This window comes from Entelurus aequoreus, linkage group LG17 (genome assembly GCF_033978785.1).
Source record: "Entelurus aequoreus isolate RoL-2023_Sb linkage group LG17, RoL_Eaeq_v1.1, whole genome shotgun sequence".
NCBI lineage: Eukaryota > Metazoa > Chordata > Actinopteri > Syngnathiformes > Syngnathidae > Entelurus > Entelurus aequoreus.
In genome coordinates this window covers 43,606,098-43,629,183 of record NC_084747.1, presented here as the reverse complement: position 1 = coordinate 43,629,183, position 23,086 = coordinate 43,606,098, and the positions used below count along the sequence as shown (strand labels likewise).

At 40.8% G+C, this 23,086-nt stretch overlaps 1 protein-coding gene across 5 annotated transcripts in view; it reads left to right on the top strand.

Annotated features, from left to right (window-relative positions):
• Positions 1-20,382, top strand: part of ercc6l2 (excision repair cross-complementation group 6-like 2) — a 38,499-nt gene extending 18,117 nt beyond the window's left edge. For 2 of the 5 annotated variants that reach the window (XM_062025724.1, XM_062025723.1), the window contains exons 16-20: positions 1,077-1,157; positions 1,891-2,698; positions 4,357-4,511; positions 4,607-4,761; positions 5,717-6,800. In XM_062025724.1, coding sequence (XP_061881708.1) covers positions 1,077-1,157; positions 1,891-2,698; positions 4,357-4,511; positions 4,607-4,761; positions 5,717-6,644 — 2,127 coding nt within the window. In that variant the 3' untranslated portion in view covers positions 6,645-6,800. Of the gene's footprint in view, positions 1-1,076; positions 1,158-1,890; positions 2,699-4,356; positions 4,512-4,606; positions 4,762-5,716; positions 6,801-7,452; positions 7,572-7,727; positions 7,914-12,273; positions 12,377-19,968 lie in introns of those variants that run through there. The other 3 variants (XR_009821727.1, XM_062025726.1, XM_062025727.1) reach the window with 3 other exon arrangements.
• The last annotated feature ends 2,704 nt before the right edge of the window (positions 20,383-23,086 follow it).

Below are 23,086 nucleotides of genomic sequence, written 5' to 3'. Positions count from 1 at the left end.
TATTATAAGCGCTAACGCTTATGGACTTGTTGGAATACGTCTTCGTCCTTCTACTATCCAGGTGAGAGGCATGATTTATGGTCTACAATAAAGCTTGACGAGCAAGAAAACATTGGCACACAAGGTCGGCGCAGCTATAAATAGTTATTTATAGCTATAAATAGTTATTTATAGCTATAAATAGTTTTTTATAGCTATAAATAGTTATTTATAGCTATAAATAGTTATTTATAGCTGCGCCGACCTTGTGTGCCAATGTTTTCTTGCTCGTCAAGCTTTATTGTAGACCATAAATCATGCCTCTCACCTGGATAGTAGAAGGACGAAGACGTATTCCAACAAGTCGGTACACTTTGACAGCCAATTTAGCCCTGGAAATGGTGAGAACGACACAAAAAGACATTTGGTTCTACCCCCCTTTTCCTTGCGAGGATTATAAGTCATTCTTCACCTAAATGGGAACATCCGAGCAGTTGGCATTCTAATGACAGCAGACCTTGCACACTAAGTGATGTTTTGTTGGGCTCTCATAAAGTCTGCAGTAAATAGTAATCAGTGATGGAGTCGGGGAAAAAAACCGCAAACGTTGTAATGCGTTTTTTAAATTAATGCACCGCATATGCTTAAAATGTGCAAAATACGTAAATATTAAATATTACTATTAATGTGCCTATCACTACATTACATATATACTTACATCATGTATATAAAATATTAACGAAGGTGTTTGGATGTTTTTTAGGGCTTTATAGGCAGAATAGAGCGGCTTCCATAGGCTCCATTGTAAGCTGACTTTTGATCGCATTTATTTACTATTTAGAAGGCATGTCTTTCACAATAATTGTGAATGATAGGCAAAAATCCACGATAGGCAAAATTCCCCCCAAAAGTGCAGTTCCTCTTTAAATAATTTCTTCCTTGTCCTACTTCTTTTCGGACATGTTAAATTGGGTAAATGTGAACATGAGATTTACTCCGTTACTGTGTAAAAAAAAAATTGGTAAAATGGCTGCCTGTCATTTGTTCAATATGTGAGAAAAATGTTAACAAACGTGTGTTTCTCATCCCCATGTCAGAGAGAAGGACAAGTGGAGGCGGGCGTCATGACAACCAGCACACACACAAGCATGGAGATAGAAGAGACGTACAAAGTTAGCGTGAGTTGCTTTTCACTTTCTCAGGGATCTGAAACGCAGGGCGCTCATCTTTCCCATCCCTTCGCTCACACATCCCCTCTCCCCAGTGGCTGTGCTTAAAGCTCCCATTCCCATGCAAAAAATACCTCATATGGGGGCCTTCTTGTGTTAGTCATGCATCTGATAACATTGTCTTTGACTTCGAGCCTAATTTTGAGTAAAGTGGTCTCTCTAGTCCTAAAAGTAGCAGCCTGATTTATTTGTTTAAAAAAAATTCAGGCCTTTTCTTCTGTTTCACTCTAGTCCTGTAGGTGGTGGTAATGTGTGTTACAAATTGGGTGTACACTTCTTCACACAGTGATTTCTTTTTTTTTTTTTTTACATCTCCACTCTACCGAATCGGGTCCCAATGCAAGTAGACTGTAACAGCAAGATGTGTACATACATTATATGATCAACACTCTCATCAAAGCTCTCCTTCATAAAGGAGTACTAACATTTGGATCATGGTTGGTGGTCCCAATGAGGTCCAAATGTTTATAGCTTCTGGACATGTTATGACCCTGTTGGTTCCTCGTATTACATCATAATGGGAGCCTGTGTCACATTCAGGCCTGTTATGATTTGCTACATGAACATCTGTTTTCTATTACACACCGGCAATGTTCTCATAGGTTGTTTTTCATTGCTTCCTACTGTTTTCATGCCAACATACTCCTCTTTTATATACAGTATACTGTATTTGTGATTACAGGACTCTGGAGATGCATCCAAGGAGAGCATGGATGCATCCAAGATCCCCAAAGGGGTGCTAGACTTCAGTAGCGGGAGTGACGAGGAAGAGGAGGAGCAGGGAGGTCTTGGCGGAGTGGATGGCACACGGAGCCGGGATCCCTCTGCTGGTCCGGGTCCAACCAGTCTCCTTCAGCAGGGGTTCTCCACGCTGCTCCAAAGGCTCAAAGCAGTGCCGGAGTCAAGTGAAGGAGACAGTGGTTCAGGTGGTGAGGAAAAGGACAGTTCAGACTCTAGCAGTACCAGTAATAGGAATTCCAATATAGGGGATCAAGAATGTCTTCCTAAACTCAAATCATGTAAGACAAATTTTGAAGAGGGTGATAGAAGCTCCTCATTAGTCATAAAGAAACATAAAACACCTGCCCCGCCCAAATCACACCACTTTGACGAGTATTCCGATGAGTCGGACGATTTGGCGATCGAGATGGTGACAAGGTCCAAGAGGGATGCTTTGGGCAGAGGTGGAGACAAAGGGCAAGGTAGAGTAGGATACAACAGGAAGAGACGTTCCAGCATGAGGGACAAGACCAGAGGGACAAGGTTCAGTGAAAACATTGAGACCTTCACCTCTTCGGATGATGAGCACACCGGAGGACGTCGCTCCACAACTACACCCACAGATAAAGCCAAAGCGGGGCCCTCAAAGGATGGGCTCCGATCTGCAGCAAGCACCAAGAGACAAGTGGCCGTGTCTAATGGTGTCGTATTCACTAATCTGAAAAAACAAACATCACCATCAACCAAAGGAACCATCGACACTGTCCTGGGTAAGATTTTCCATTGTCGATACTACAGTGGTTAGATCGATATTTTTTATTATCAAAAAATCTTAAGAAATAAGTCCCTGGACACAGGAGGATTTTATGGGTAAAGACCAAATGATTTAAATTAGAGCTGAAAATAGGACATAAAATAATAATTTAAATATATGCAATTGATATTGCACCACCACTATCCTGTGTATTTGTCTGATTAGTAGGGGTGTGGGAAAAAATCGATTCGAATTCGAATCACGATTCTCACGTTGTGCGATTCATAATCGATTCTAATTTTTTTTAAAATCGATTTAATTTTAATTTTTTTTTTTTTTTTTTAAATTAATCAATCCAACAAAACAATACACTGCAATACCATAACAATGCAATCCAATTCCAAAACCAAACCCGACCCAGCAACACTCAGAACTGCAATAAACAGAGCAATGGAGAGGAGACACAAACACGACACAGAACAAACCAAAAGTAGTGAAACAAAAATTAATATTATCAACAACAGTATCAATATTAGTTACAATTTCAACATAGCAGTGATTAAAAATCCCTCATTGACATTATCATTAGACATTTATAAATTTAAAAAAAAAAGAACAATAGTGTCACAGTGGCTTACACTTGCATCGCATCTCATAAGCTTGACAACACACTGTGTCCAATATTTTCACAAAGATAAAATAAGTCATATTTTTGGTTAATTTAATAGTTAAAACAAATTTACATTATTGCAATCATTTGATAAAACATTGTCCTTTACAATTACAAAAGCTTTTTACAAAAATCTACTACTCTGCTTGCATGTCAACAGACTGGGGTAGATGCTGCTGAAATCCTATGTATTGAATGAATAAAGAATCGTTTTGAATCGGGAAAATATTGTTTTTGAATCGAGAATCGCGTTGAATCGAAAAAAATCGATTTTGAATCGAATCGTGACCCCAAGAATCGATATTGAATTGAGTCGTGGGGCACCCAAAGATTCACAGCCTTACTGATTAGAATTGTAATCAAAATTTTAATAATTCAATGATTTTGAAAATTAATAGTACCAGCATCGATATTACCAATGCTGCCCTGTAACTAACTAACTAACTAACTTGATATTGAATCAGTACCCAAATACTACTGTATGTGGTATCACCCAAAATGTATGTAAAGTATCAAAACAAAAGAAGAAAGACTGCTTATTTCCTTTTTTCAGAAGTGTAGATAGAACTATGTTATAACGGAAAGTAACCACATATGAACAGTAAAATAGCAAGTAGATCAATTGTCACAAGCAATATGTTACCACATACATCAGCAGCCAAATTAGAAGCCCATGTAACACTTTTGGAAATCCTTATATTGTCATTTACATACTAAATAATATATACTGATATATATTGCTTTTGCAGGAAGCTGCATTATATAACGCAATATAGATTTTAGGCCATATCGCCCATCTTTACTAGTTAATTGCATCTAGCCTACAGTCAAGGAAGGTGGTCATGGTCTGGGGCTGCATGAGTGCCGATGGCACTGAGGAGCTGTGGTTCATTGAGGGGGAAATAAAACGTACAGGGACATTGCGAAAGCAGAGCATGAACCTCTCTCCCGGGAAGCTATGCCGCATAGTAGTTTTGTGACTTACGGTATATTCTTCATTGAAGGTGGGGTTGAGGAGGTGGCATACACCCACTCGAACCAGCGTGTGGTGGGCGGGAGCAAAGCCGAGGAGCTGATCAGCAGAGCCGCCCTCAGAGACGTGTTTGAACGCAAGATGTACTCCCAACTCCCTGCTAATGAATGTCTCACCCCCTCTGAGGTGATCTGCTAACACATTGAGCAGCCAACCGAAGCAAAACAAAACTAATATTGTCTATGGTTTTTTTAATTGTTGATTTTTATTTGACGTACCAGGAAAGTTTGCCGGCTAGCCCACCGGACCGCCAGGCCCTCCTCCCTCCACCGCAGCATCTTCATGAGCCCCACCCTGTTACCTTCACCAAAAAGAACATACAGCACACCGGACATACCACCTTCATCTTGGGGGAGACCCCTGTGGCCGTGCGCAGGTACTGCAAGACCATATGAGAATTAAGAGGCACATAAGAAAGAAATGTGATGAAATGAAAAGTGGAAAGTGTGGTTGGAGAGAAAAAACGATGTGTACCAAGCAAGTGGAGGAAAGGCGGAGAGATTCCTGGCAGTGTAGGGAAGTAGGCCAAAACTGACCGCAGATTAAATGTTTAGCGCCCCCACCTGGAACCCAGCAATGGCATGCGTTCACACAGAGACCACCTCTGAGCTCGCACCACCACCACCCATTTCCCAGCATCGTGCCAAACATTACAGTGTTGTGTTGAGACCCGACGGTGCAGGACTTTTCCCCACACACTGCAACCGCATTGAGAAGGGAAAAGAAATGGCCCCCAGGGATTTCACTGCGGATGTGCACATACTTCCTAACACGGACGTAAATGTACACTCCTCGCAAAAACACACTCATAAACACACTCGCACCTTCTTTGGTTGTGATATCATTCCCCAGGTGGAGGAAGGCGGTATCTCTGCAGGGTGTGAAAACACATACCAACCATATTGATCCCCCTTTGTAATAACCCATCCGTTTAATTATTCCAATCCACATTGGGGTTTTACCGCCATTACTTTAATTTACTGTTTTTCCAGTGAAAGCCGCAAGTGCTAGTAACCAACACAGCAGCTCCGTCTGTGACTTTGACGTGTTTCTGTAGCAAAGTTTTATGAAGGCGTACCTCAAAAGACATACAATGGAGAAATATTCATCTTGTGATGTACCCACTTATTAATAATAGCATTGGACTTGTGGCTTTTCTTCTGAAAAACACTGGGAGTAGTGTTGAATACTTCACCAGATTTGAAAACCTCCCATATTTACGCATGTGTGTGTGTGTGTGTGTGTGTGTGTGTGTGTGTGTGTGTGTGTGTGTGTGTGTGTGTGTGTGTGTGTCTGTGTGTTTGTGTGTGTGTGTGTGTGTGCTTGCGTAGGCAGCAGCTGCAGGAGATGGCGTCCAAGTTCAATTTTCCCTCAGCCCCTCAGTTCGCCACCGAGATCCTCACAAGCGACTCAACACAGAGACTAGCGTTGCTCCGCCGTTTTTACACCGACATGAACCACCCTGAACTTGATAGCTTCGTCACCAGCAACTTCCTGCCCGCTGAAATAACTCCATCTGCACCTGCAAGGCATCATGCACCTCCCAAAAGAGCTTTGCAAAAGGATGCAAGATCTCGTCAGAAGTGTCCAGAACCTGAAAAGAAGAAGAAGAAGAGGAGCTCTGAGAAGAATGTGCAGGAGCCTCCAAGTGATGTTACAAGTGTTGATACTGAGCAGCAGGAGGAGGCGGTGTGCAGGTCAAAAGGTCATCGGAGGACAAAGAAGATTATTGTGTCTGCTGGTGGAGCAGTCAGAGCTGTTGGTGGTCTTGGTGGGGACCAGGCCAGCAGCAGCATGTTTCTAGAACCTCTGGAGTCTTCTTCTACTGCAATTGATCACGTTAAAGAGCAGAAAGATTGCGGCCAAGAACGCAGCTCTTGTCACAGGTCCATTCTCACAGAACTCTTAGGTGACACGTCCATCCTGGATGATTTGTTGAAACCCAAATCCAGAGGTTCCCTCCCAAAACCATCCCCGTCCTCGTTGTCCACAAACTCGGCAGCTCCATCCCCTCCATCCGGACGCACCATTAACTTGCGTCCGGGTGACTGTGCGTCACCGCAGCGGTCACAACGCAGCCGCAAAGACTTCTGGGACATTTTGAATGAGGGCAATGAGGACAGCATCAACAGGCTGACAGACCTGGAGGAGGTTCAGAGGGTTTGCGTCAATACGACGATTGCAGCTAGAGCTCATTCTGTACAGAAGGACAGCAAAAGTCTCTGGAAGACCAACGACAAGTTTTTATGGAAGAAATAATGATTGTTTTTAACAACATGTTGTACTTTTTATGTAGCTTTTTATTCTTTCACCTTCTTCCTTACTTGCGTATGTTTAAATTAAATCTTTTGAAAATTCTTTACCTGATTTAATTCATCCATGAGACATGTTTTTCCTGCATTTTGTTTTATGTTTCGTGTCACAAGCCCCTTTGACGTTGTTTTAATTTTCTTATACTCTATCTCCAAATTTAAAAGAAAAACATTTTGAAATTATTATCATTGTATTCCGTTTATATTTACATCTAACACAATTTCCCAACTCATATGGAAACGGGGTTTGTAGATAACAAGGATCCACCTGGGCCATCTACTCACCTGTCGCTGTCTTCGAGGCCGGTCCTTGCACACCCTGTTCCGCGGCAGGCCCGCAGGCCACGCCCCCCCACCCTCCCCACAGTATTAAAGGGTTAACACTTTCATTCTTTTTTAATTGGGAGCAGTGTTGTTGATCACCCATTTTTGCCAGCGCGTCAAAGTCTAGTATCACAAAACAGATCTTTGCTCAATTTTGTTTTAATATTTGGCGGGCCGGAGTAAAGGGACCAACGGGCCGGATGTGGCCCGTGGACTGTAGGTTGCCCATCACTGGCCTAGGCCGAGTTGAAAATCAGTAGGGCGCTTGCAGCAAGGAAAAGTGTATACATTTGTTGTCCTAAGTCAGGATGCTGATAGCCTACTATACACACACAAAAAAAACTTTTTCTACATACTTTTTTGAATGTAGTTTTGTAATAGTCTATTTACCAGTGTTGTGTTCACTTTCTCTATCCGGCTCTTTCCTGCAGGATGCAGCCAGATTTAACCTCCACGGCGCACTTCAGCTGCAGGTCAGCGTCAGCGTTTCAACTTTCTGCACCTGAGTGTGATGTCAAGTGGGTGATTTGGCAAGAAAGGCCCACCAGCTGTGAGTATTAACCATTACAGTAACAAGATACCGGGACCACCCACCACCTTTCCATATGTCGATGATGCAGCAGAGATAGCTTTGAGTGGTCTCACATAATAAATAGTGCGTGCGCAATCACTTCCTGGTCATTTCTCTACTGTTGTGTTTGTTCAGGTCAGGCCACGTCCAAAAGAGAACTTTGAGCATCCCCAATGGTAATGAAATAGAAGACTTTTGAAAAACACACTTTCTGCTCTCAGCTGTGTCTGACGGCCTTCAGCTGCAACACCGAGGTGAGCAGCTTTTTTAGTTTGTTTTACCGAAATGAGAAAGCGCTGATAGCGATCAATAAATAAGAGCGGAGGTGCGTGCCTCAACGTGACACCTGGAATATGTTTTGTGTGCATGGGTGGTAAGATCACTACAGCTGTCTTAGCAACACATCCGTCACACCTGTTTATATTGCGACCTGGGGAGAATAAAAGGCTCTTTCACGCTTCCCAACCCTTCAACCGTTTTCCTCTTTTCTCTTACACCCACAACTTTTTTAGATCCCTATCGCTCATTTTGCAGCCAGAGTTGAATTTAAGAGAGATAGCAGCTCAGCCACACACTGTAGCACATGGAGGTCAGTTGGCCTGACTCCTAATAGGAAGCTGCTGTTCAGAAGAACCTCTACGGTCCAAAACTTTGATTTGTTTGGATTTTGAAAAACTTTTCCCCATAGAAAATACTACAAACGGAAGTCATCTGTTCCAGGGTCAGACATCACACAACCATTATTAACTGTACTGGCCATGTTTGGAGTAACTGTAACTATAAGTGTTGACACAAAATGTATGCAAATATAAATCAATATCAATGCTTGCAACGCATATACACTATATTGCCACAAGTATTTTACAATGCCTTGACTCACATATGAGCTTAAAGGCCTACTGAAACCCACTACTACCGACCACGCAGTCTGATAGTTTATATATCAATGATGAAATCTTAACATTGCAACACATGCCAATACGGCCGGGTTAACTTATAAAGTGCATTTTAAATTTCCCGGGAAACTTCCGGTTGAAAACGTCTAGGTATGATGACGTTTGCGCGTGACGTCAATGGTTGAAGCGGAAGTATTGGGACACATTGTATCCCAATACAAACAGCTCTGTTTTCATCGCAAAATTCCACAGTATTCTGGACATCTGTGTTGGTGAATCTTTTGCAATTTGTTTAATGAACAATGGAGACTGCAAAGAAGAAAGCTGTAGGTGGGATCGGTGTATTAGCGGCTGGCTACAGCAACACAACCAGGAGGACTTTGAGTTGGATAGCAGACGCGCTATCCGACGCTAGCCGCCGACCGCATCGATGATCGGGTGAAGTCCTTTGTCACGCCGTCGATTGCTGGAACGCAGGTGAGCTTCAATGGTGTCGTTAGCAACAGCATTGCCAGGCTTCGACAGGCGGCACAGCATTAACCGTGTGGTTACAGGTCCAGTGTTTGGTTCGGTGTCTCCTGATAGTAGTATAGTTGATCTTCTGTCTATCCTTCCAGTCAGGGGCTTATTTCTTTTGTTTCTATCTGCATTTAAGCACGATGCTATCACGTTACCTCCGTAGCTAAAGTGCTTCACCGATGTATTGTCGTGGAGATAAAAGTCACTGTGAATGTCCATTTTGCGTTCTCGACTCTCATTTTCAAGAGGATATAGTATCCGAGGTGGTTTAAAATACAAATCCGTGATCCACAATAGAAAAAGGAGAAAGTGTGGAATCCAATGAGCCCTTGTACCTAAGTTACGGTCGGAGCGAAAAAAGATACGTCCTGCACTGCACTCTAGTCCTTTACTCTCACGTTCCTCATCCACAAATCTTTCATCCTCGCTCAAATTAATGGGGTAATCGTCGCTTTCTCGGTCCGAATCGCTCTCGCTGCTGGTGTAAACAATGGGGAAATGTGAGGAGCCCTTCAACCTGCGACGTCACGCTACTTCCGGTACAGGCAAGGCTTTTTTTATCAGCGACCAAAAGTTGCGAACTTTATCGTCGATGTTCTCTACTAAATCCTTTCAGCAAAAATATGGCAATATCGCAAAATGATCAAGTATGACACATAGAATGGATCTGCTATCCCCGTTTAAATAAAAACAATTCATTTCAGTAGGCCTTTAAGGTGCCATCCCATTCCTAACCCATAGAGTTCAATATGATGTCGGTCCACATTTTGCAGTTATTACAGCTTCAACTCTTCTGGGAAGGCTGTCCACAAGGTTGCGGAGTGTGTTTATAGGAATTTTCCACCATTCTTCCAAAAGCGCATTGGTGAGGTTGGTCGAGAAGGTCTGACTCTCCGTCTCCGTTCTAATTCATCCCAAAGGTATTCTATCGGGTTCGGGCCCAACTCCTGAAAAACAACCCCACACCATAATTACTCCTCCACCAAATTTCACACTCGGCACATTGCAGTCCGAAATGTACCGTTCTCCTGGCAACCTCCAAACCCAGACTCGTCCATTAGATTGCCAGATGGAAAAGCGTGATTCATCACTCCAGAGAACGTGTCGTCACAGCTCTAGAGTCCAGTGGCGACGTGCTTTACACCACTGCATCCGACGCCTTGCATTGGACTTGGTGATGTATGGTTTAGATACAGCTGCTCGGCCATGGAAACCCATTCCATGAAGCTCTCTGCATACTGTACGTGGGCTAATTGGAAGGTCACATGAAGTTTGGAGCTCTTTAGCAACTGTATGTGCAGAAAGTCGGCGACCTCTTTGCACTATGCGCTTCAGCATCCGCTGACCCCTCTCTGTCAGTTTACGTGGCCTACCACTTGGTGGCTGAGTTGTTGTTGTTCCCAAACTCTTCCATTTTCTTAAGCCGACAGTTGACTTTAGAATATTTAGGAGCGAGGACATTTCCCGACTGGATTTGTTGCACAGGTGGCATCCTATGACAGTTCCACGCTGGAAATCACTGAGCTCCTGAAAGTGGCCCATTCTTTCTGTTTTGGTGTCCTTTGGTATTTTATTTTAATGACGTTTGATTTTTTCTCATAGAAAATATATCATTAAAATATTTCTTAAATGAAAATAATTTTTTGCATAGTGAGCAGAGTAAGTGCAGCCTCTCTCCAAAATCAGTGGTAAAAAAAAAAGGTCTCAATGTAAAAGTACTGGACGACTGCTGCTAAAATGCCCATAAAAATTGGTTCATGTCTCCTGCTTGTTTGACAACATATCAAAAGGCCACAGGTAGGAGCATGATAACGTAAACGAAAGTGTCTCCGTGGTGATACTTTGTTTAGTACACACAAAATTCTCTTCCAAATATGGCGGTCTGCATCACTTTTCAACTGCACGTGCAGTCTTAGAAAATCGCATGCAACACGCCCACTAATAGTACATGCTATTTTATAGATTGCTCACGCTGTTGACTGCTTGGTATTTAATTCTTAGTAAATTAGGCCCACAGTGTAATATAATTTTTATGCCTGTTAAGTAGAAAAGACATGGACATCAGCATCGCTCTACATTAGTTTTATTTTTTGAACTCACATACGTAACTAATTTACACAAGTCATTTCCGGTCCTTCATCAATCGCTTTTACACATACAGTATATATATATATATATATATATATATATATATATATATATATATATATACATGTATATATACATATATACATATGCATATATAATATATACTGTATATATATATGTATGTATGTATATATATAAATATATATATATATATATATATATATATATATATATATATATATATATATATATATATATATATATATATATATATATATATATATATATATATGTAGCCTATTTTTGACTAGTGAGGGATGAGCTGAAAATTCGGCCGTTGAAAAAATACTCGCTGAAACCGAATGTTCTGATGACGTATCCACTTCCACTGGCGGGCTCACGTCTTTTCCTGCGAACATGAATGACGTAGCTCGCCCAAAGATGACGTAAAAGTCGCAATCAGGTCGTATTCAGGTCGCATTTCCTTTTCCACTGCTGTCAAATTTGTGAAGGTCAGATTACAATCGATTTCGGACTACCCCCAAATCTGATGCGAAAAGATCAGATTTGAAGCACTTTGGAGTGTTTGGACTGGCGAAAAATATCAAAAATCCTATTTGGTGTGCAGTGTAAACAGGGCCGTAGACTTGGAGGGCTCCACCTCCCCAAAAATACTGGGCCCTACTTTTTACCTGCAGGCATGACACAAAATTAATGACTGAATAAAGCGTTTGTACACAGAGACATGGTTCGCACACAGAGACATATTTGACTGGATCTAAAAGTTTGTCAATTGAAAAGTTCGCAAATAGGGTTCCTAAATCAAGGTTCCACTGGGGTTTTTTTGTAAACAGAACATCATTATGTGTCTGTTTGTGTCATCAAAGCATGAGTAGTTTTACTTTACACTTATATGACAGGTCAAATAGATTTTATTGTCACTTTCACTGTGTATTTTTGTACCCAAGAGAACACAATTATGTTTCTGAATCATTGACTACAGTGCCGATAAAAACATCCACACAGCTTTTACATCATAATAAAATATAAACAGTATAGTAAACTAATCTGAAAGAGTTATAAAAAAGGTGACAGAACAGATGAATTACAATGACTTCAGAGGTAGAATGAATGATATGAGAAACTTGCTCAAGTGTGTTTCATTGTATTCTTTACAGAAGAAGGAAGCCCACAGCTGCAAAGCTTCATTTTCATCACCAGGACTTGGATAAACTCCTTTTTTCACCCCTTATCCTCCACCATTAGTGTGACAAGGGAAAGGTGAGACGTCTGTTTATATTTCCTGCCAAAATAAGCTGAGTGTCGGTGAGCGTGTTATAAAAATGGATGCTCGTAGTTTTGCGTGGGCGTTTATTTGCAGAAGTCAAGACTTGGTGACACCAAGTTTGATTTGTTAAAAAGCTATGAATGCCTGCTGGCCCTCATTGACCTGGGAGTCCCCGAAAACGAACCATGTGGCTCAGGTTTCCAGCATCCAGACTCAGAAGTACTTGTGCAAATGCGAACATAACAAAGTGATTAAACACATCCTAAGTACATTGTCTAGAATAGAGATTGAGCAGGAGTCAATTTGTGTCACTATGTAAAAAAAATAAATAGGGTAATTATTAAATTCCAATGTAGCAAGTCTGAAACCGTATCGGTCTACCACCCTTCAGCCAGCAAAAAACAACAGTATTCATTCATGTTATTAAGTTGTGAAGGTCCTTACAGTATATAAACCCCAACTTTTTATTAGTATGTACATCATGCATCATTAACTGCACCTTCCTGTGTACAGTATATTTACACTGGCAACTGTTAACTGCAATCTGAGTTCATTCCTTGGCTCCAATTTGCTTCCATTCCCCTTATTGTGCCCCATAATAAATGAGATATTGACGAATGGTGTACAAGTACATGCACTAATATTCATTTGGAAAGGAGGCCATGCATGGGAATGTCCGAAGAACATTTGGATAACAACACCAATAGTAAATTGTATTATTTGGGCTGTAAATTAAGCTTTTCAGAAGCGATATGTAACGCTAGTCTAAGATCCTCTATGTACGGCTGTTTTTAAGAACATACTAAGAAAACAACAGTCAAAGATTTTCCAAATGACAGGAATACTGCTGTTTTTAAAGACCTACTGCGAAAACGCTTGTCAAAGATCGTCTATACTCATTTGCACAAGGAGCAAAAATTCAAAGCACACTTTGGATTGTGGACCGAAAAGGATACATTGACCCCATCCACCCCTCTTCACACAGTAGCATGCACTATATGGCAGGCACTTTAAATATATTAATGGATGGCTGCACATCTAATACATCACATCAAATATTCTCCGTCTGTATGACGGAATTAAGGATTTATCGACAAAACACTTGCAGGGCTGCATGCTTTAGTGTTGCAAATCAACCTATCCACAGGTGCATGTCTTTGGAAGTGGGAGGAAGCCGGAGTACCCGGAAGGAACCCACGCAGGGAAAACATGCATACTCCACACACAAAGGCCCCGAGTCCAGGGATCGAACCGAGGTCCTTCTTATTGTGAGGCACCAGCGCTAACCCCTGGTCCATTGGGCTGCCAGCCTTGAATATAATATAAGAAATGTCAAATAGAATCTCCAATCTTATTTAAAAACATTTAGCTATGCTCAATTCTTCAGCTAAAAAAATTCAAAAAAACTAAATGTAAAACAATCAATCAAAGTTCCCGGTCCGTGGGACAAATTTACAACCGTTGACCGGTCCGCAGTGACAAAAAGGTTGGGGACCACTGTCTTAGCACACACACTCTTAGTTGGAGGAACTGGTCAGTAAAAGACACAGGTTTTTTTTCAACACCTTAAAACTTGACACAAACTGCACTGCGTGCTAGTAACGAGGGTTGGAGGGAATTTAAAGCACAAATCAATGATTGAAGTGACAAACTTGCCAAGTTGCCATCCAAACAATACATTGTTTGTTGACAAGAACATACAGCCATGGAAGTACATTCAATCTATTTATTAGGCATAGGTAACACAAACCAGTGAAAGAGTCAACAGAGCTGCCCACATCTGCGGTCCCTTCCAAGGTTTTTGGAACTTTGATTATTTTACATTTTGTTTTTTTGTGTTTTTTTAGCTGAAGAATTGAGCATAGCTAAATGTTTTTAAATAAGATTGGAGATTATATTTGACATTTCTTATATTAAAATCGAACAGAGGTCCTTCTTATTGTGAGGCACCAGCGCTAACCCCTGGTCCATTGGGCTGCCAGCCTTGAATATGATAAAAGAAATTTCCAATATAATCTCCAATCTTATTTAAAAACATTTAGCTATGCTCAATCAGTTATTGTGCTGTGATTTTACCAGTCTCGCCCACTTGGGCGTAGATTTTCCTCCATGTAGCCCCCTATCTAAAATGAGTTTGACAACCTTGGTCTAGATTGTGCACCCCTGTTTTTGAAGATCTACTGCAAAACAAAAAGTCAAATATCCTCTATACAACATTAACATTGTTGTTTTTAAGGACCTACTGAAGAAATGCAAGCCAAAAATCCTTTATTTGACTGGAACAAAATGTAAGACTAAGATCCTCGCTATGACAGAAACATTGTTGTTTTGCAGGACCAACTGCAAAAATTCAAGACAAAGATCCTCTATATGACTGAAATATTGTCGGTTTTAAGGACCAATTGCAAAAATGCAAAACAAATATCCTTTATATGACAGGAACATTGTTGTTTTGTAGGATCTACTGCAACAATGCAAGACTATAGCTACTACGGTAATTGCAATGGACTACACGCTGACATTCAGTCGGTAAGATGCTGGGTAAAAACGTTAAGTGTCCTCTGTGACCTTTCAGGAGAGCCAGCAAGATGGAGGGTGGGCGGTGTTGTTTGGCTTTTTCCAGAAGAAAATGCTGTGTTTTCTCACAGGGGTAAACATTGAGCAAGCAGAAATAAACGTACGGAAGAAAGGACGGATTTTCCTAAACTGCAATCTTCTCTGTAGCGCTGCCAAGCGTCCGTGCCTCACTTGATCCATTGTTTAGCGTACGGAGGTCTCGGTAAGCAAGAGGCTGCCTCTGCGCTCCAGCTGCAGCTCCTCCACTGTTTATGTTTGCTGGGCCCTTCGCCTTGAAGTGAGCCTGCACAAGCAAAGCTGAGCCATATGTGAAGTCGCTGGGCTTTTTCTTTAGCCTCTCTCTTCTCTTTCCCTTCCTTTTCTTCCTTCTTCTACTACCTTCCTGTGCTGTCTCAGTTGAATGGAGAGTTGAAATGATCAGGTTTCAAAGACCTCCATCTTTAAACAGAGACAATTGGTGTAATTTCTCCATCCCATGCGCAAACAATCATTATCTTTTCGGGTTCTATCTCAGAATGAAGCCAATAAATATGAGTGACGACGCCCTCATCATGTCACGTAAATACTAATCAGCAAGTTGGAATATTTAAACAATCACAACATTGTGCAAACATTGACCTATGCTTTAATCGAGGCCGTGTTCCGATCAATCAGTGGGTTTGTTGACCTTAGTGGCACGCTGGGCCACCCCAGGTTAAATTGTGGCCCTAAGCAGAATTTTATTTGGAGGCAAACCCCTCCCATTACAAAAATTGTTCACAATTATTCTTTTTTTTAATCAAACTTGAATTTAGTTTGACACGTTTTGTACAAAAATGAAATAAAGTAAATAAATGGTTAAAAATTAGGGATGTCCAATAATATCGGACTGCCGATATTATCGGCCGATAAATGCATTAAAATGTAATATCGGAAATGATCGGTATCGGTTTCAAAAAGTAACATTTTTTGACTTTTTAAAACGCTGCTGTGTACACGGACGTAGGGAGAAGTACAGCGCGCCAATAAACCTTAAAGGCACTGCCTTTGCGTGCCGGCCCAGTCACATTATATCTACGGCTTTTCACACTCACAAGTGAATGCACGCATACTTGGTCAACAGCCATACAGGTCACACTGAGGGTGGCTGTATAAACAACTTTAACACTGTTACAAATATGCGCCACACTGTGAACCCACACCAAACAAGAATGACAAACACATTTCGGGAGAACATCCACACCATAACACAACATAAACACAACAGAACAAATACCCAGAACCCCTTGCAGCACTATACACCCCCCTACCCCCCACACACACACAAACACACACCTCAACCCCGCCCACCTCAACCTCCTCCCAAATTCCAAGCTGCTGTTTTGAGGCATGTTAAAAAAAATAATGCACTTTGTGACTTCAATAATAAATATGGCAGTGCCATGTTGGCATTTTTTTCCATAACTTGAGTTGATTTATTTTGGAAAACCTTGTTACATTTTTTAATGCATCCAGCGGGGCATCACAACAAAATTAGGCATACTAATGTGTTAATTCCACGACTGTATATATCAGTATCGGTTGATATCGGAATCGGTAATTAAGAGTTGGACAATATCGGATATCGGCAAAAAAGCCATTATCGGACATCTCTAGTTTTCACTTCTCTGTGAAGCGCTTTGAGTGTCTAGAAAAGCGCTATATAAATCTAATCCATTATTATTATCATTTTTATTAGTGCAGCAATTTACAGAGGCATCCTGGATGAAGCTTCTCATCCAACCTGATGGATTTTGAGAGGTGCTGCAAAGAAGAATGCCCAAAGATAGGTGTGTCAAGCTTGTGGTATCGTATTCAAAAAGACTTGCTGCCAAAGGTGCATCAGCAAAGCATTGAGCAAAGGCTGTGAATACTTTCACTCTCACAGACCTTTCACATTGTCATTATGGGGTATTGTTTGTAGAATTTTAATTCCATTTTGAAATAAGGCCGTAAAATAGGAAAATGTGGAAAAAGTGGAGCGCTGTGAATACTTTCTGGATGCACTGTGTACTACGTGCAAAATCTTCATTTAAATAAGGCGGTCTTTGTAAGGAACTCGCATGGCTGCCGTTTTTGTGACTCCCAAGATGCAAGAACCAGGAGGACGATGAGCAGGTAAGATGATTTTAATTATCATCAACAGAGGAGAAAGCGGTCTTGCATGAAACAGTTCCAACATAAAGTGATGTTCGAGCACTGAGGAGTGCTCGAGTGAAACATAAATAGACATATGCTGATTGTCCGCAGGTGTGGACCAGGTGCCAATCAACAGCAGGTGAGTGAACGAAGACAGTGCTCAGCGGAACAAGCAGGAAGTGGAAACCAAAATAAGAGCACTGATAGGAAGTAAATACAAAAACGAGGAAACAAACAGAAATGAAGTGACCGATCATCACAATCTTTACCACTTTTCAATTGTGCACGTGGTATTAGTAGATCACCAGAACACGCCCACTAATAGTACACACAATTTTATTGGTTGCACACGCTGTTTAGCGTGTGGTGTTTGGATTTTAGTAAATCAGGCCCCAGGTGTTGTACAAGTTTTTGTCACTTTTTGCTGCAGTGGTGTCATAAAGTTAAAGTTAAAGTCCCAACGATAGTCACACACACACTAGGTGTGGTGAAATTATCCTCTGCATTTGACCCATCCCCATGTTCACCCCCAGGGAGGTGAGGCGAGCAGTGAGCAGCAGTGGTGGCCGCACTCAGGAATCATTTGGTGATTTAACCCCCAATTTTTACCCTTGATGCTGAGTGCCAAGCAGGGAGGTAATGGGTCTCATTTTTATAGTCTTTGGTATGACTCGGCCGGTGTTTGAGCTCACGACCTTCCAGTCTCAGGGCGGACACTCTAACCACCAGGCCACTGAGCAGGTTCATTGGGACTTTGCGGTTTCTTTCTGAAGCTGACACACCAGTGGCTATATTATGGAGCCTAGCAGTATTTTTTATTGTAAACACGGAAATGTAGGTTCGCTTTATGCTCACCGCAGGGACACCGGCGCTCAAAAAGCACAGAAAAAGAAGATAAGCCGCCAGTATTCTAATTTGCGTCCTCGTCTACTGATGTTTTATTGCTGAAATTGTACTGATGTAATGATTTGAATTGTGGATTTGAAAATAATGGGTCAAATTTTTCTGTGTTCGGCGTCATTAGATTGGGCAGGTGTACCTAATACTATGACCAGAACGATTTTATAGATTCTGTTTCATTAGGGTAAAATTGTGTCAACAAATAAGGTGAATGAGTTCATGGCTTTTAAAAAGTTTCCCCAGTGGTCCTGACCTTGTCTCCTGGGTGGGCTTCTGCAGCTAATGCTGGTGCTTGGTGGCTGTGTGCTTGTGTTGGATCATCTCTGGACCGTTGTGTTTACTGAGACAACAAGCAAGGCGCGTCCAGGGAGGGGCGAGGCGTCACACAGGCAGCGTCCTACCCTCCTCCTCCTCAACACGCGAACACGTGCACGCTCCATCACTCATGTGTCCTTGGACCTGACCACCCACAGGCCCCTGCGCCTGTCCCCCCTTGACACCAAAAGCCACAATTTCCCATTCCGAGCCCCTTTTGTGTGGCACATTTGTGCTACATTGTGACCTTGTTTAAGGTTGAGTGAGTGTAGAGAAGCCCCCCCATATAGTTAAAACAAACCAAGTGCTCTGATTATGATCAAAGTCACATTTGATGAGTGCCGGCTTTGAAAAGTCGAACTTTTAAAGTCTCTGCAACACCAGAACCTGACGTGAGTTAAACCCCTTATTCTTGTAATTGTGGGGTAAACGTTTGATTTCAGCTGAACATCACACACACACGCACACACACACACACACGTCTAAGTACGTTACATGCAGCTGGAAATTCCCATTAGTGGAGAAATAAGACATTTGTTCAAACACCTATGTATTTTGCTACAATGTTACCTTTAATTAGGTTATTGTTATTTGAGTATGGAAAGTAATTATTATGTATATATTATTGGACCACATTACGGTATTACTATTTTATTTTTGAATTTCCCCCAGGGATCAATAAAGTACTTTGTATTCTGTTCTATTCTATTCTAAATTAACTAGAGATGTCCGATAATGGCTTTTTTGCCGATATCCGATATTCCGATATTGTCCAACTCTTAATTACCGATTCCGACATTAACTGATACCGATATATACGGTTGTGGGATTAACACATTAATATGCCTAATTTTGTTGTGATGCCCCGCTGGATGCATTAAACAATGTAACAAGGTTTTCCAAAATAAATCTACTCAAGTTATGGAAAAAAATGCCAACATGGCACTGCCATATTTATTATTGAAGTTACAAGGTGCATTATTTTTTTTAACATGCCTCAAAACAGCAGCTTGGAATTTGGGACATGCTCTCCCTGAGAGAGCATGAGGAGGTTGAGGTGTTGGTAGGGAGTAGCGGGGGGTTTATATTGTAGCGTCCCGGAAAAGTTAGTGCTGCAAGGGGTTCTGGGTATTTGTTCTGTTGTGTTTATGTTGTGTTACGGTGCGGCTGTTCTCCCGAAATGTGTTTGTCATTTTTGTTTGGTGTGGGTTCACAGTGTGGCGCATATTTGTAACAGTGTTAAAGTTGTTTATACGATCACCCTCAGTGTGACCTGTATGGCTGTTGACCAAGTATGAATTGCATTCACCTGTGTGTGTGTGTGTGAAAAGCCGTACACGCAAAGGCAGTGCCTTAAAGGTTTATTGGCGCTCTGTACTTCTCGTAGGGTCCGTGTACACAGCGGCGTTTTAAAAAAGTCATACATTTTACTTTTTGAAACCAATACCAATCATTTTGAAACCGATACCGATAATTTCCGATATTACATTTTAAAGCATTTATCGGCCCATAATATCGTCAGTCTGATATTATCGGACATCCCTAAAATTAACACATTGTGTGATATTTAGTAGTTATTTTATTTCTGCATTGCTACACTTTAATTCCTCTATTTATGTTTCTTTTGTCTTCACAGGAAAGCAGTCATGGGCAAGCTACTTGGAAAATGTAGTAAGCTAAGCTACAAGTTACCCTCGATTAAATGTACCTAAGCTACAGGGAAGCTATCGTCAGGGAATTGTAGCAAGCTACACTACAAGCTACATGGCAAAAGTAGCGTGCTACATCAAAGCTACATTTAACTGAATTTGTATCTATGGACCCACATGTATTATACCAATGTGGATGCGACTGAGAGTGTACAACTGGACCCAATAAGTACTATTAACCATCTGTCATTTAGCTGGGGACACCCTACAAATACCCCTAGGTGTCCCCGCACCCCACTGTATGTATTTATTAATTAATTAATTAGTTTGGTTAATTAAATTAACTAAAAACTAAGGTTTTGGCCATTGTTTTCTGTAAACGCATACATGTGTCTAAAAATGGCCAAGGACACACATTATTGAGGGGTTGCTGGCCGTCTATATATATATTTATATAGGAAATCTGCGGGAAAGAATTTCTCTGCCATTTTCAAGTACCGTATTTTTCGGACTATAAATCGCAGATTTTTTCATAGTTTGGCCGGGGGTGTGACTTGTGTGAAATTATTAACACATTACCGTAAAATATCAAATAATATTATTTAGCTCATTCACGTAAGAGACTAGACGTATAAGATTTTATGGGATTTAGGAGTGACAGATTGTTTGGTAAACGTATAGCATGTTCTATATGTTATAGTTATTTGAATGACTCTTACCATAATATATTACGTTAACATACCAGGCACGTTCTCAGTTGGTTATTTATGCCTCATATAACGTACACTTATTCAGCCTGTTGTTCACTATTCTTTATTTATTTGAAATTGCCTTTCAAATGTCTGTTCTTGGTGTTGGGTTTTATCAAATAAATTTCCCCAAAAAATGCGACTTATACTCCAGTGCGACTTATATATGTTTTTTCCTTCTTTATTATGCATTTTCGGCCGGGGCGATTTATACTCCGGAGCGATTTATAGTCCGAAAAATACGGTAGTATATTTCTGTTATATGGTTTCTAATCCAATCAGGTGTTTTGGTTAACTTGTTTTGCTGACGAGGTAGTGCAAACTTTTAGGTCCGGGATTCCCACAGTGTGGGCCCCGGATCATTTACCGACCAAAAAAACAAGTAATCTGCCTGCAATTTATTCTGGAAAAAAACTGAAATAAAGATGGCCAGTTCTAAAGCAATACAAAGAAGAGGAAAAACGTCTTAGTGATGCATTTTACAGTACTACCTTCGTACTTCTTGCATGATTCAGTTTGCGCGGGAAATTTTTGCCAACATTTTTCTATGGATTTCATATTCTGTCTCGTTTATCATACATCTAAACATTGCACATAACTACTGGTCATGATCTCACATAACAGTTTGGACTTTATTATTAATTTCCTGTATTTTGTATTATTTTATGTCTGGCGCTCTTATTTTTTCCACTTTCTGTTGGCCACCACTTACCCTCTGGTTCAGGTGCTGTTTTCCTCACCTTTTCCCTGACTGGCAATCAGATGGCACAGCTGTGCCTGGTTGTCAATCAAAAGGCCCTCTGGAACATGTTGCATAGCTTTTTTTTTTACGCTTCTTGTGCCTGGTTGCTTTTTGTGCACTTCCCAGCTGGACGCTCTCTGTTGTTTTTCCCTAATAGACAGGGTTTTTTGTACCTGCACTTCACCTGCTGTCTCTGCATCCTGGGGTCCAGACCAACATCATCAAATACAGACTGTAACACTTTACTCAGCGTATCATTCTGCGGAATTGAGTGCCCAAATTAATCTCAAGCGTTGGTAACTCAATCTCTGTGCTGTTTTAGATTAAGCAGGGCTGCAAAATAATCCACTCGAGGGCCAAAGAAAGTTGAGCGGGCCAGTACTTTGATAAAGAAGGTGAGAAACACTTTTGAATAAAAGATAGATCTCTTCCTTCTTCCTCTACGCTCATCGTCATCTTCACCGTTTCATTCATCATTTATGTGTTTTACATTGTTTTCTACATGTAAAACTATTATTCTATATAAAATGTGTTTTGTGTTGATATTTTTGGGTGTCTAAAACAGATTAATTGGATTTACATAATTTATTTTTAGAATAATTGCTCTAGGTTTTTTTCCGTCAGACCTTTTGGGATGTATACCTGAAGAAAACTGCATCTATACGTGCATTAGGGCCTTAGTTGCTAGTATAAAATTGTTTTTGCAACACCTTTTATCAATGCATTTCTATTTTTTCTAATGATGTAATACAGTGGTTCTCAATTTTTTCACTAAGTACCACCTCAGAAAACACATAGCTCTCCAAGGACCACCATAACGACCAACATTAAAATACAGTAGCGTAATAGGCCTATGTTTTCATTAACAAGAAGGCAGGGGTTTTATTTAACAAGTATATTTAATAGTTTTGGCCACTGTAACATTACACACAGTTTGAACATTAACACTGTGTTTGAATATTTAATTAAGTGAATGTTGTCCGTCTATCTGTGCTGGCCCTGCGATGAGGTGGCGACTTGTCCAGGGTGTACCCCGTCTACCGCCCGAGTGCAGCTGAGATAGGCTCCGGCACCCCCTGTGACCCCAAAAGGGACAAGCAGTAGAAAATGGATGGATGGATGGATGATTCTTTGGTGTACCACTAGATAAAGGTATGCGTACCACAGTTTTAGAATCACTGAACATGTTATTCTTAACCAAAAATGCATACATACATTTTCCACTAGTCACTCATACTAACTATGCAGTTATTTTATCTGCAATATATTTTAAAAAGACAATCCAGCGACTAGTCTAGTCTAGCCAATTGGTTCCAAATATTATTTTTACCACATGTACACTTATTATGGCAGTGATACATATATGTAATATTGTGCACTGCATTGTCTTTAATAAATAAACTAATGCATTAAAAATAATCAAACAATGATATACATTTTTTTCATTATTTATTCTAAATTGCAAAAATGTTTTTCAGCGGTTACATGTTTGGAAAAAAACTGCAAAAAATTCTAAAAACATATTGAGCTTCTTTTAAACATAGCAAAAAATAAATAAATCGATATGTATATACATTTTCACAAATTTTAATAACACATCACACACGGCCAACA